Source organism: Solenopsis invicta, chromosome 1 (assembly GCF_016802725.1).
Source record: "Solenopsis invicta isolate M01_SB chromosome 1, UNIL_Sinv_3.0, whole genome shotgun sequence".
Taxonomy (NCBI): domain Eukaryota; kingdom Metazoa; phylum Arthropoda; class Insecta; order Hymenoptera; family Formicidae; genus Solenopsis; species Solenopsis invicta.
This window is the reverse complement of record NC_052664.1, coordinates 23,679,003-23,694,169: the sequence shown is the minus strand read 5'-3', so window position 1 is coordinate 23,694,169 and position 15,167 is coordinate 23,679,003. Positions and strand designations below refer to the sequence as shown.

Here is a 15,167-nt window from a genome sequence, read left to right as displayed (position 1 = left end):
GTCACGTCATGTTTCACATTTTAATTGTTTTGATTTATTTTAATATTGCAATGTAATTGGAAGAACTATTTTTCTTTTACTAATTTTAAAACATTTTTATTTTTCCACATTTCTCTACTCACACACACAATTATGATATATATGTATATATATCATAGTTTTGATATATGTTTATAACTAAGTTAAAGGTTATTAATTTTTTAACTTTATTGATTTTTTGCCAATTATTAAACTTTGTATTTTATACAGATTTACATATAATGTTACATAGATTTGTAAAATTTACAATGACATAAATATTATGATACTGTTTACTCTCACTCTCACTCTCTCTCTCTCTCTTTCTCTTTTTCTCTCTCCGGATAAAAATAACAGTTACTACGAATAAAAACATTAATTCCTCTATCGAAAAAAATAAAGATTACTGATTTGTTATTTGCATTGACAATTTATTTAACTAACAGAAAGAGTGTGCATTTCACAAAAATAATTATTTATTTAAATTATATTATTAATTAAATAATAAATTGCGTAAAACGAAATGTCGTTTTAATAAATTAATTACATGATATTTAATTTAAATAAATTGTTAAGTTAAATGATACATTTTAATTCTTCATATTCGACAGAATCCACGGAAGAAAACTGGTCACTTTCATATAAACGGCTGGTAATAATGTACAGGGTTTACCTGTCATGGAAAGGATTCCAATTTGAACTCCATCAATTACTAAAGGTCCACCAAAATCACCCTAAAAAAGTACAATTAACAATAAAATACTATTATAACAAATCAATAAATAAATCACTTATTATTGCACATTTTGTTATAATTATTTCAATGTCAAGATTAAAAATTAATGTTAAAATTTCCATATTAAAAATTTAATCGACATAATTTGATTAGCTTTTTATTACAATATTATTAAATTATTTCAATTTTAATATCAGAATTATTTTAATTTTAATATTAATAATTTTTATATTACTAATATTTTTTTATATCGATAATATATATATATATATATATATATATATATATATTGATTTGTTTTATGATATTGATAATCGACTTACGAGGCATGCTCCGTATAGTTCTCGTTTAGTTTGTGTGCAAACCTGATTATTTCTTATTTTGCCATATCCCCACATTTGCCAATCTCTTGCACACTTTTCCAGCGAATAACCTTTTAACTGAATTTTTAGTAAACTATTTGAAAAGTCTTCACCAGTCTGAAAAGGATGAATGTTATGAGAAATTGCTGCATTGAGAATTAAAGCAAATAATAACGAATAATAAGAAATATTTATTATCAAAATAATAAGAAATATTTATTATCAAAATATTCTCTTATTTACTTTTAACTTATTATATATAACGAGAAAATAATAAGTTTCTCTAAGAGAGTATTTTATTCTTAGATTATTAATTAATGAACTACCATATCACGAGTTCGATATTACCACTCTGGTAGCTCCCCATCCGGCTAATGTGCATGATTTATCTTCGATATCAATATCAGTTGTCGCAAGATTTATCGATTGTTCTAACGGATTATATTTGAAAGCAGCTTTAAGGTGAACTAAAGCAATGTTATTAGTGTATGGCTCCTTAAGGTATTTTGGATGGATGGTAACACTCTCTACCTCATGAACATGTCCTCGTGTATCCAATTTATTTGTCCCGCCATGAACCGTTATCTGCCAAGATGCCAACCTATTATTAAGAAAAACATGTCAGTATTCAAATAGTAAAATTTAGCAGTACGCTAGCAAAATAATTTTAGAAGAGATTCTTATTTTCTTTAAGTTTGATCTCTGCCATCATGACTTGTAATATAACAATAGAAATGAAGCAAATAAGAATTAAGTATATCTTGCCATATATATATAATGCAAAAACATGGCAAGAATAGAACATATTAAATAGATGCGGTAGAAACACAACAGAAATTGTACATGATGTACTGTTACAATATGATGGCAAAAAAAATAGATCAAACTACTTTCTAATGCTAGTGGTATTAAACGATTATTTTGATGGTTCCTATGTTTCAATTAATATTCTATTCTTTGTATATAATACAATCTTATGAAATTTTCTCATTCTTTAGGTATTATGAATTAGTAAAGAGTAAAAAAAATTCAAAATTTTATCTCTTGTATAAAAAATAGGATATTGATTTAAAATCTAAAAAATGAAAACATTTCAGATATAGATAAAAAATATTCAAATTTATTTATTTTAATTTACTGAGTATTTTTAATTTTAATAATATTGTTAATAATTACATGATATAATAAATATTAATAATATAAAAAGGTACTATATAATTTATTTGATAAAAAGATAGGTACAGCAAATACGTATAAATTACTGAAAGTAGTTATTTGATAGATTACATTACATCCCGCAAATAGTTTCTTGCAAAAAAAGATATCTATGTTTTGGCTAATATTTTAAATATTAAATATATGTAGATATAAATAGAGATACAGAATATATTTATAGATTTAAATAGACATAGATTTAGAATGTGTAACGTACCAGACGACACAATCTGCTGCGGTTAAGATGGTCCGATTATTAATGATAGACCCACTGCACTGGTGTCTATCATTAACTTTCAGTGATACTTGATATGGAAATTCGCCAATGTCAGCCGGTTGACCTCCAATGATATGTGGAGAAGGCGTTCCTTATTAAAAAAAAAAACAAATTATGTTAATACATGAAGAAAATTTTCTTATAAAATTTATTCTGAAAATATAGTTGTAGCATTATTATATTTTGAAAAATTGTGTGATTTTCTCTAATTGATTAATATCTACTACATATATTTTATATTTTAACACAGTAAAATATAAAATGTTTGATTATTTTTAATGAACTATATAATTAAATGGTAATTTTAAAATATGTTAAATGATTTATGGTTTTTTTATTAGTTTAAATAGAATAAATACCGAATAGTGATAACCATATAGATATTTTATATAAATTTTAAAATGCAACATGATATTTTCAATCAGGATTAATCGCTTATGACAATTTTTTGACAGTGTAGTAATTACTCGTTATGCTGTGTATTATAAATTGTATTATAAATAAATAAAACATAATATATTTTTCGGCAGAAGAAATGACGTAGCATGTAAAGTAGAAGACTCATTATTCAGAAATCTCGAATACGAATTTTAGGTACACGTGTTTTTCAAATGATAATATATAACATAAATTAATTTCAAAAATTCAAAAAATAAGAGCTATGAGAAAGAGTTGTTGAATGCGTATCACTTATTTTTTATTTATAGTTTTTATTTGATACTGATTTGTACGCAAATGAACATTGGAAATTGTAATTTGATGTTTCAGATACTTATTACTACAATGTTTAATTTTTCGCTAATAAAAAATCATTTTATTATAAGTTTTTTTACATGTTGCAAAAAGTACGATTTAGGCAGCCGATTGCTTTGATTTTCTTAATTCATATTGCTTATGAAAATATTGAATTTATAAATTTAAATAATTAAAAATAATAAAAAAATTATTAACTAATACTTATTTTGTTAATAATTTATTATAGAAAAAAATCAATATATTTAAAAATTTTAATTCTATTTTTGTAATACATATACATACTCGTATATGTTCACACACAAAAGTAAAATAAACTTTTTTAAAAATATAAAAATTAAGTACAAAAAAATTACGTGATTATATTAGCTAAATTAATCAAAAATTTATCAATTATATAATATTTTATTTTTTGAAGTTAACACGCACAAAACAAAATGTAACTTATTAAATTTTTGCTTATATTATTTATTTCTTATTTACTTTATTTTTGTCACTGTAATTTATAGTAAAAGTTTAAATAAGTTTAGGTAAAAAATGTAAAATATTGATATATATATAAGGTATGATTTAGGTAGTATACATTCAATAACTCTGTCTTATGTATTCTAGCTTTGTTTACATAATTAATTAGTGATTAAAGTTATAGATATTTGAAATTTATGAATAAGAAATATTGTGTTTTATAATTAATTCTTTTCACAATTATGTATATTCTTATTAAATATATGTACAGAATACGATATTGACAGAACTTCTACATGCTATTATGCAACTGACACTCATTGTTAAGAACTTTATCTGTATTGAAATGTAATTGTTTTGTACGTGTGCAGAAAGATATATTATCTCTTTTTCTCTTGTTCTTTCTGTTTTTTTTTTTCTATTATAGTATAATATGTATAATAATTGATGAATTTGTACCTTTAGTAGTGTATACGAGAGCGAGAAATATAAAACAAGCAAGCGTACGCATCTTTGCAGATTTGTTTACCTGGGTCTGAGCGAATAGATAAACTCATAGGTTTATATATGTTTCTGAAGTAGGTGCATCAATGATATAAATCAAGTGCTTGTGACGCTTTTCTGAATTTTTCTTAACTACCTGATTAGACATGAAGCAGAATTGTGTTTGCAAAGATCTTTATCATTTAATGAAAATTTTATTTTAAAATTTTTATCTAGAATACATGACGCAATTGATAGAAAAATTTAAAAATGTTTACAGAAATCGAATTATTTTGGAAACAAAAATTTATAAAATATATCAAGAGATATAGTAGTATTTTGCGCTAAATATAACGAGACTGTCCCGTGTATTTATTCGCAAATTAGCCAATTGCGAGTACTTGATGTTATCGAATCTCAGAAATGGTTAGATCGAGTTCTTATTAGGTTTAATTGATAGTTTTAGTTTGATTAAAGATTAATCTATCTATCGGAATGATTTCATCGTAAGTAATCATGGTTCTAAAAAAAGAAGCTATCTTAAACATTTCGCAGATTTATGATTTTTGTGATACTGTTATTTTATTTAGACGATGTTTAAGATATTTTTTTCTTTACGACCACGATTACTTACGATTAAAATGTTATAATAGTTATAGATGCACCTTTAATCGAACTCAAACTATCAAGTGACCTTAATAAGGACACAATGGATCTAGTCGTTTCGATTATTTCGAGTACTATTTGCAATTGACTGTTCGCGAATTTTGCAATAACATAAATAATATAATACTGTTTATATCTCGGTTAAAAACAGAAATCACTATAACTATAGCTTGCTTTGATATCGAAAGAATTAAAAATAATGCATGTCTTATTTGTATTGACACTATTGACAATTTATTTAACTGTTGGAAGCATACATTTTGCAGAAATAATTTGCCCAAACCATGTTATTAATTAAATTGTAAATCACATAAAATAAAGTGGCATTTTAATAAACAAATTAAATAAGATTTTCTGATTTCTTCTTATTCCGCTTGATCCAAAATTGGAAACTGGACACTCTTGTGTAAATGTTTGGTAATTTAACATCACAGGAAGTAGTAAAAGAAGCGATTCCTGCTTGAACTTTGATGCCGTTGCCATCACACACTAAAGGTCCACCGGTATCACCCTGAAATAAAAATATGATTAATAATAAAATATTGTTATTATTTAAATGTTAAAGTAAAAATTTAATATAATTAAATTAACTTTTAAAATTAGAGTTTTTATATTATTAATATAAAATGCATTTATACATTTTTCATATATTTATATCATTAATTCTTATTTTGATATTATATACACATGTGTGTTGTGTGTGTGTGTACATATATATGTATATAGACACACGCGCGCGCACGTGCACGTGCACGCACACATACATATACAGGGTGTCTCATAAAAAATGACAAATTGATCGTTTGCAAATAGAGCAGATTAAACGGATTGTGAGTCGAAAAGTGTCCTGTACCATTTTGCAATTTTCGCAATAGTTAACGAGTATTATTAATTTATACAGATAGTTGATTTTGCTCGATCTATTGTCAAACGTAAGAATGCGGAAAGATACGACCGTTGAGCAGTCATTGTTGCTAAATGCACGAGATGTTTGGAGATGTGCTTTTGTACATACGCGTCCTGTATACACTGTTAAAAATTGGTAGCAGAATTCAATGTAATGTAACGGAAGCAAATTTTAAGTAGGTACATTAAAAATTATTTAATGTTGTCAAAAGTGCACTAAATTTTATGCACATATTTTTTAGTTATGGGTATATTAAATTTTATGTATTTTAAACTTAATGTGCATTTTAAAAGCACATTAAATTTCATGACATTTTTAATAGTGTAGATGTAGTTATATTATTGTTTATAAACAATAACTTTCACGCGCTAACAACTTCGATTGTTGAGTAACGACATTTCACCGTGCAATTGAATTTAGCGGTAAATTTGAACTGGGCAAATTTGGTTATTTTTATAAATTAATAACTCATTAATTATTATAGAAATTGCAAAATGGTACAGGACTTTTTGAATCAGTTTAGTCCGCTCTATCTGCATATGACTGCTTGGCCCTTTCTTATGAGACACTCTGTTTATACATATATCGATAAGTTATATAATCGACAGAATTAATAATTGTTAGGAACTTACGCGGCACATTCCTCCGTATTTAGTCTTAGTGCAGATATGGCTATCTGTCACTCTCCATTGGTCTTGCTCACAATTTTCCTGCGGATAAATTAACAACTCATCTGTTGCTTTCAATATTGGTGGAACACTTCCATCAACCTAAAAAAGGATAAATGTTACGTTGAGAATCGAAGCAGATGACGAATAACAGTGAATAATTATTACAAAAATGCCTTCTTATTTGTTACTTTTAACTTGTTATTGGATATATAAAATAATAAGTTTTTCTAAAAAAAGGTGTTTTATTTTTTAATACGTATAATTGGAAAATCATATCACGAGTTTCAAATTACCTCTTCAAATCCCCATCCGGTTAAAGTGCACGATGTGCCTTGTTCGAAATCATTATCGTTTGTTGAAAGAATTATGTTTTTTACTTTGTCATTGAATTCGATTGGATCTTTAAGATGAACTAAAGCGATATCATTTCTCATTAAATAACTATCGTAGTATTCGTGCATGCGAACTCTTTCTACTTCATAAGATTTTCCTTCATCAGTCAAATTATTTGTGGCAACATGGACCTTTAGTTCCTTTAGATCTTTCACTCTAAATAAAAAGACATAATAAAAAGACATATGTATAAATAGATACATACTTTACATATTGTATTCATTTGACATGTTAAAAAAATAAAGCAACTGAGCCGAATAAGGCCCAGTACTAAATAATACTTATGTACCATTTAAAAATGTGCTTTGCGCCTAGCTTGTATGCTTAAAAAACGTATCATAGGAAAATTGGGGTTGAAGAATTAAAACTGGCAGCAACGAGTTTGTTTCGTATGACAAAATTTTTGTGATATAGATGTATAAGATAGGTCGTTTTTATAAAAATCACATTATACATACATTACTCTCTAAAATCTTTGGAGTGGAATCCCACTCTAAAAGTGTGAAAATCCTGCCAGTCTTGATAAAGAGTGGCAGGATTTTCACACTTTTAGAGTGGAATTCCACTCTTTTAGATGAAATTCCACTCCAAAAAATTTAGAGAGTATATATACATTATTTTATAAGTTATTACGACACATTATATTATACAACTTTCTAATATTATAAAAAATAAATTTATACATTTAAGTATTCTTTGAACAAGGCTCACTTATGTGGCCATCATTGTTATTTGTTATGTGTGGATTTTGCATTATAGAATAACGATTTTCAATGTGGTTAATTTTTAAGGAGTTAAAATTGTACTTTATCGTTTAGAAATTTTCAAAAATTGAAAGATTAATGAAAGACCATTAAAAATAATTGAAAGACTTTAAAAATACTTAATTGAAAGACATTAAAAATACTTAAGAATGAGATAAACTCGAAGAGATTTGATTTTTGTAATTAATATTTATTTTTTAAAACTGATTTAGGAAATAATGTTTCTCTGTTATTTTGAATTTATTTTTATTTATTATATACGTAAGTATTTATAAGGTTTAATTAGGTTTTAGAAAAATCTTTGTTATTTTCTTATTTATAAATATTTTGTATGCAAAATATATTTTATTTTTCTGAGTAATTGAAATAACAATTTTATTGTCATTTAGTTTATTTTAATATTCCCATAAATAAAGTTTTTAAAAAATTAAATAAGTGAGCCTTATGCGGGGTGCTGAGGTATCAGTTTTAGAATTGGATTCCATTAATGCCTATACAGATATAAAATAAAATTTAACGTACCCGACACACTGTGCTGCGGTTAACACGTTAAACTCATCCAAGATAGATCCACCACATTTGTGTTTACCGGATAATCTTAGTGACACTTGATACGGGTATTCTTTAATGTCTTTGACATTCTTACCTTGGATGATGTACGGAGATAGTACTTCTTATTAACAAAATAAATTTATCATGTTAATACACACACAAAATAATGTACATATGTTATATTAGTTGCATAGACATACTTTTGTCAATAACATTTTTTTAAATTGTGGTAACCATGTCGATTATACTTATTGTTAAATGTCCGGAAAGTTATAAATTTATTTAGAATAGTTTAGAAATATTTGTTTAGTAAAATTTTATTGTTTCCGCCACATTTTAAAGTTTTGAAAATATGGACAGATCTGAGTATTTTCCTAGATCTGTTTACGTAATTGATAGCTAAAAATTCATTGATTTTTTGCCATTTACAGATAAGAAATATTATGCTTTATATAATTCTTTCTAGTAGAAATGTATGTTTTTATTAAATATATATAGAGCAGTATTTGGCCAGCAGTTGTTCATATTGTACAACAAATACTCATGTTACAATGTAAAAACATTTGCACTAAGTTGATATTTTATCTAGTTTACCTAATTTTTAGGGTAATTTAATATAAGATGGATACGTTAGAAAGTAATAAAAATATTATTTAATGTATTAACACAAAAAATGTGACATAGACACAGTTCTGAAATAATTTGTAAAAACATATTTCTTCAATGAAATTAGCATTTTTAATACGTTAGATCAACGTATTGTATTCATCTTAGAATTTACGTTTAAAATTACACTATGTTATTTGTTCACTTATAAATGTATTATTTTTAAATAAAAAATTATTGAATATCACAAATTAATCACAAAATATTTTTAAATAACTTATGTTAAATTGGTATTGAATTAACATGGGTAGCATTTTAAAAATTTAACACAAAAACAAATCTGGTTTTAATACATAAATACAAAATAGTTTTTTACTTTGTATTATTAAGGAGAGTTTACCTATATTGGAAATTAATTGCTTTATATGTGTATTATAAGAAATACACTTATTATTTCTCTCTCTTTCTTTTTTTAGTGTGGCAAGATATAAACAGTATATAATAAAATGAAAATCTAGTATTAATAATAATTTATGAATTCGTACCTTCGGCATATGCCACTGCCAGAGCGATAAATATAAAACCCGCAAACGTATGCATCTTTGATTGTAGATCTGTTTTCTAGATTTGAGGTGAATCGATGCATTCGTAGGTTTATATATGTTTCTGAAGTAAATACAACAAAGATATAAAATAAGTGTTTATGACATTTTTCTGAATTTTTATCCACAAAGTGATAAGATGCGATGCTGCGCTTGTAAAGATTGTTATCGCTCAGTGAAAAATTTATTTTAAAATTTTTATTTAGAATATATAACACAATTGATACGAAAATTTAAAAATTATTATGTGAAACTGTTATTAAGCCAATTTAGAAACAAAAATTTGTAGAATATATCAAGTAGTGCCCCACACCAAGTACACTTACGAGATTTTGTATCTATACGCGAACCGGTTTGTTGAGTACTCGATATTATCGGATCACGGAAATCACTGGACTGATCTTATTAAATTTAAGTGATAGCTTGGCTTTGATTTCTATAACAAAGGTGTATAACATTGTTTTTGTTCTACTACTTTTGTATGTAAAAATATTATAAAGTCCAATCTGGTAAAATTTTTTTTCATGAATGTCATTAGTCTTTTCTAGTACATAATATTATATTTGTTTATTCTCTTCTGTATGGTTACAATTTTCAACGCATACAGCGCTTGCTAGTAACGCTGACAGTACTTTACTGTGAAATTGTTGACAAATTTGAATTTGGTGATTTTTTTTTTATTGGACTAATGTAAAGACTAACATTGCATGTACAAAATATACGTAGATATACAGAGAAGATACGAGTTATACAACAAGCACGCACGATACAAGAACGATTGGAAAAATAAATAGTAGATGTTTTCGTATTATTTTTTATATTTTATTTTTATAATTGTTTATTTTAATTAATTTTTTTAGTATTGCAATGCAATTGGAAATATTTTTATTTTGCTAATTTTTAAATATTTTTACCTTTCATATTTTTGTACACATTTATACATATATTACAAAGATTTATTACTATCACGTTGATTTATAAAATTTGCAATAACATAAATAATATAATACTGCTTACCATTGATAAAAACAGCGATTATTGCTTAAAAACATTAATCTTTATATTTACAAAAATAAATTCAAAACGATTGATTTATTATTTGCATTGACTATTTTACTATTAATTAATAATAATTTAAATATTGATGGAAGAAAGTCTACTTTGCAAAAATAATTTATTTAAACTATATTATTATTTAAATTGTAAATTACGTAAAACGAAATGGCATTTTAATAAAAAAATTGACTTTTTTTTTTATTTCTTTAAATTTGCGTTAATCCAAGGTATAAAACTGGTTACTCTTGTATAAACATCTGGTGATCCAACTCCGCAAGGATTCATGAAGGAAACGATTCCAATTTGAGTTCCATTAGCTACTAAAGGTCCACCAATATCACCCTGTAATGAATACACGAGTAATAATATAATACAATTATTATATAGAGCAGTAATAAGTTGCTGATTATTATTTGAATGTTAAGATAAAAATTTAATCGACATATAATTAGATTAACTCTTAAAAATATAATTTCTAATATTTGTAATATAATATACATCTTTATATATATATATATTATTATATATATTATATTATTATTTTTATTATTATTATATGTTAAAATATATATGTATTTATGTGTTTTATAATATTAATCGACCGCAACTTACATGGCACGCTCCTTCTCCGCGTTTAGTCAAAGTGCAGATATTGCTATCAGCCATTCTCCAATGCTGTTTCTTACAATCTTTCTGTGGATAAACTCTCAATTCAATTTCTTGCAATGCATTTGTAGGATTTCCACCGGCCTAAAGAGAATAAATATTAAATTAACAAAGGCTTACAAAAATTGACACTTTTTTTGTTACAAGCGTATGAATAGTCATTTTCAGTATATTTTTGCTCACTGAATACGAATTTGTCGTCCAAAGTTGGCTATCATGTCATTATTCATGTCTATTTTGAGAAAAATAGCGTCAAAAACGATGAGCTAAAAGATTATACTTTTGTGTGATATTAATGGAATTAAAAAAATTTTTTATGCCGATGCTACAATGTTCTGAAAACGCTAGAAATAGTTATTTGTGACATTAGCCAGCGCAAATAAAAATTAGAAATAGCTATTCAAACACTTGTATCAAACTTTCATGTAATTATTACTTGAGATTTGAAGCAGATGACGAATAATAACAGTGAATTATTACAAAAATGTCCTCTCATTTGTTACTTTTAATTTGTTATTAGATATAAAAAGAAAATAAGTAAGAGTAATAAGTTTTTCTGAAAAAGTATTTTATTTCTGGATATGTATAACTGAATGTATATAATCTTTACATCACAAGTTTGATATTACCTGTGTTGCTCCCCAACCGGTTAAAATACATGGATTGCCTTCGAGATCATTATCGATTGCCGCAAGATGTATTGGTTGCACTAACAAACTGTATTTGATAGGACTTCTAAGGTGAACTAAAGCGATGTCATTTCTAATTAAATAATCATCGTAAGATTCGTGAATGTGAACATCCTCTATGTCATAAACGTTTCCTGATCCGCTCAAATAATTTGTGCCGACATGGACCTTTAGGTTCTTCAGATCAGGCAGTCTAATAATAAAAAGGCGTATATAAATAGATACATATTTTATACCTTTTATACATTTGACGTGTTAAAAGATTACTTGAGTCGAATAAAATTCAGTAATAAATAAGGAGTATTTTTCATTTAAAAATGCATTTTACATCTAGATTATATGATTAAAAGACGTATCGTAGGAAAAGAGAGATCGAAGAATTAGAATTAGCAACAATGTATTTGTCTAGCATCACAATCTTTGTGACGAAGTGGATGTATAGGCTGTTTTTATAAAAATTACGTATATAAATTATATTTAAATATGTTATTTTACAGTTTATTATAATATGTAATATCATTCAGTTCTCTAAAAATTACATTTATCAAGTAAAAGGCACTCTTAAAATAACGATTTCTTATGTAGCCATTGTCTTTTGTTATATGTGGGGTTTGCCCGAGAGAATATCAATTTTTAATGCTACTAATTTTTAAGAAGTTAAAATTGTGCGCATATGTTTAAAAATTTTTTAAAATTAAAAGACAAATGCAAGACCAAATATTAAAAATAATTATATGAGATTTAAGAGCATGGTAAATTCCAAGAGATTTAGGTTTTATGATTAATAAGTATTTTTTAAAATTAATTTAGAAGATAACATCAGGTTCTCTGTTATTTTTAATTTATTTTTACCTTAATATATACGGCAGCATTTAATAAAATCTAATCAGAGTTAAAAAAATATTTTTTATTTATTTATAAATATTTCACATGTGAGATATAATTTTATTTTTTTAAGTGATTGAGATAATGATTTTATTCTTGTTTAGTTTATTTCAATATTTCCATAAATAAAATTTTTGAAATATAAAATAAATCAAGTCAGCGTTATTCTGAGCGAGATATCTTGGTTTTAGAATTGGATTTTGTTAATGCTGTATTGAGAGAGAGAGAGAGAGATATTCTGTTAATAATATATAAATATAAAATTTAACATACCCGACACATTGTGCTGCAGTTAATACGTTAAACCGATCAAGGATAGATGCACCGCATATGTGTTTACCGGATAATTTTAATGACACTTGATACGGATATTTGCCGACGGGAGCATCGTTACCACCGACGATATAGGGAAAGGGAGTTCCTTATTAATAAAAATAAATTAATTATGTTAATACAAATGCAATATTCTATATATATATATATATATATATAGGCTCGTGTCAATATAAATTCAATACGATTCAATAAATGTTATTGTTAAATAGATATTTATATACTAATGTTATATATATATATATATATATATATATATAACATTATATAACATATATATAATATTAGTATATAAATACTTATTTAACAATAACATTTATTGAATCGTATTGAATTTATATTGACACGAGCCTATTAAAATATAATATTAATAATAATTTACGAATTCGTACCTTCAGTAGCATATGCCAGAGCGAAAAATATAAGACAAGCAAACGCACGCATTCTTGACTGCAGATCTGTTTTCTAGATCTGAGGCCAACAGATTCGTTTATAGGTTTATATATGTTTCTGAAGTAAATACGACAAAGATATAAAATAAGTGTTTGTGGCAGTGTCTCTGAATTTTTATCAACCAAGTGATTAAACACGAGATTGTGTTTGCAATGATCGATATCGCTTCAGTGAAAAGCTCATTTAAAAATCTTTATCTAGAATGTATAATCGATTCCGTGAAAAACTTGTTTTAAAATCTTTATCTAGAACATATAACGCAATCGGTATGAGAATTTAAAAAGTTCTGCGGAAAACTGTATCAAGCTAATTTTGAAAGAGGAATTTACAGAAATATTAAAGAAAACTTTCCTGTATATCTGTACGCGGTTAGTTATGAGAACTCGAGATTCGAATCGAATCCCTCAGAAATCGCTAGATCGATTGAGTTTTTATTAAACTTATTAATAGCTTGGCTTATATAACAAAAGTGTTGTTGTTTTACTAGTTTTATACATAAAAGTATCATAATCTCCATAAAGTTCATAAAAATCTAGCTAATATTAAGGAACGTCGTTATCGTCAACGTATCATGCTTTTATTACATAAAATTTATTATATGCATTTGTCCTTCTCTACAAATTCTGTACAGTTACAATTTTCAACACATGCAGCGTTTGTAGTAATGCTGTCAGTACTTTATTGTGAAATTTGTTGACAAATTTGAATTTAATAGTTGATTTTTTTGGAGTAATGTAAAGACTAATATTGTGTTAATATTAAAATGAAATAATTCTTATTGTTTTGGAACGAAGAATTTAAACATGTATGTATAATACAATACAAATATACAAGATATACAATGTATATGCACAATATACGAACGATTTGTAATTTGAGAGGTGATTGTCGTCGCATTGTTTTTCATATTTTATTGTAATATTTATTTATTTTAATTAATTTTAATATTCGGGACGAATGAGGCTTAGCACTAAATAAGATTCACTTTTAAATTTACCACTTAAAGACGCGTTTTATGCTTAGAATATATCCTTAAAAATGTGGCATAAGAAAGTAGTAAATAAAGAGGGGCTGGCAAATTAAAACCAGCAGCAACATGTTTATTTAGTGTAACAAAAATTTCTGTCAAAGTAGGTAAATGAATTGTTTTTATAAAAATGTGCTACGAAGTTTATTAAGTATACCTCCTTATTTGGAATACTTTGGTATACTATTAAGTATACCTTATTTGGTATACCTTATTTGGTTTATTATAACATTAATATTCTACTTCTTAACTATTGAGAAAAACATATATTGATTTTTGGAATAAGTATAACTTTTTTAATAAATAATATACTTATTAAATAAAATTCACTTATACGTTTATTGTTATGACCATTATCATTTGTATATATGCGTAATATATTGCATATATTATGTATGTGATTTTGCAACAGAGGGTAATGATTTTTTTAATGTTGTTAACTTTTGAGAAGCTAAAATTACACTTAAATGGTCAGGAATTTCCAAAAGTTAAAAAATAATAATTATTACAGACAAAATTAAAGATAATTACTACATCTTATTATACGCAAGATAATAATCGACATAAACGAGAAATCCTCGTTTTTCA

The 15,167-nt window shown here is 25.6% G+C and overlaps 2 protein-coding genes across 2 annotated transcripts; both read right to left on the bottom strand.

Annotated features, from left to right (window-relative positions):
• Positions 1-428: 428 nt before the first annotated feature.
• Positions 429-4,404, bottom strand: LOC105193305 (chymotrypsin-1-like). The gene is made up of 5 exons (XM_039447244.1): positions 4,286-4,404; positions 2,549-2,699; positions 1,465-1,717; positions 1,078-1,233; positions 429-752 (listed from the first exon to the last, which is right to left on the bottom strand). Exons 1-5 carry the CDS (start codon positions 4,335-4,337, stop codon positions 609-611), a joined length of 756 nt encoding a protein of 251 aa, XP_039303178.1. The 5' UTR covers positions 4,338-4,404; the 3' UTR covers positions 429-608.
• A 779-nt stretch (positions 4,405-5,183) lies between these two features.
• On the bottom strand, positions 5,184-13,633 carry LOC105193271 (serine protease 53). Its single transcript, XM_039452427.1, has 10 exons — positions 13,492-13,633; positions 13,040-13,187; positions 11,822-12,074; positions 11,139-11,276; positions 10,728-10,868; positions 9,414-9,489; positions 8,233-8,383; positions 6,847-7,102; positions 6,515-6,652; positions 5,184-5,486 (listed from the first exon to the last, which is right to left on the bottom strand). The coding sequence occupies exons 1-10, from the start codon at positions 13,541-13,543 to the stop codon at positions 5,316-5,318; spliced, it is 1,524 nt and encodes a 507-aa protein (XP_039308361.1). The 5' UTR covers positions 13,544-13,633; the 3' UTR covers positions 5,184-5,315.
• Between the last annotated feature and the right edge of the window lie 1,534 nt (positions 13,634-15,167).

Excerpts from the sequence above, each read along its gene's own strand:
- LOC105193305 (XM_039447244.1), bottom strand. The coding sequence starts at position 4,337 with ATGCGTACGCTTGCTTGTTTTATATTTCTCGCTCTCGTATACACTACT. Across the intron at positions 2,700-4,285 it reads TCTCGTATACACTACTAAAG|GAACGCCTTCTCCACATATC; the intron begins GTACAAATTCAT and ends TTTTTTAATAAG. Across the intron at positions 1,234-1,464 it reads GATGGGGAGCTACCAGAGTG|ACTGGTGAAGACTTTTCAAA; the intron begins GTAATATCGAAC and ends CATCCTTTTCAG.
- LOC105193271 (XM_039452427.1), bottom strand. The coding sequence starts at position 13,543 with ATGCGTGCGTTTGCTTGTCTTATATTTTTCGCTCTGGCATATGCTACT. Across the intron at positions 9,490-10,727 it reads TTAACGCAAATTTAAAGAAA|AAAACAGATCTACAATCAAA; the intron begins TAAAAAAAAAAG and ends CCTCAAATCTAG. Across the intron at positions 8,384-9,413 it reads GGCAGTGGCATATGCCGAAG|AAGTACTATCTCCGTACATC; the intron begins GTACGAATTCAT and ends TTTGTTAATAAG.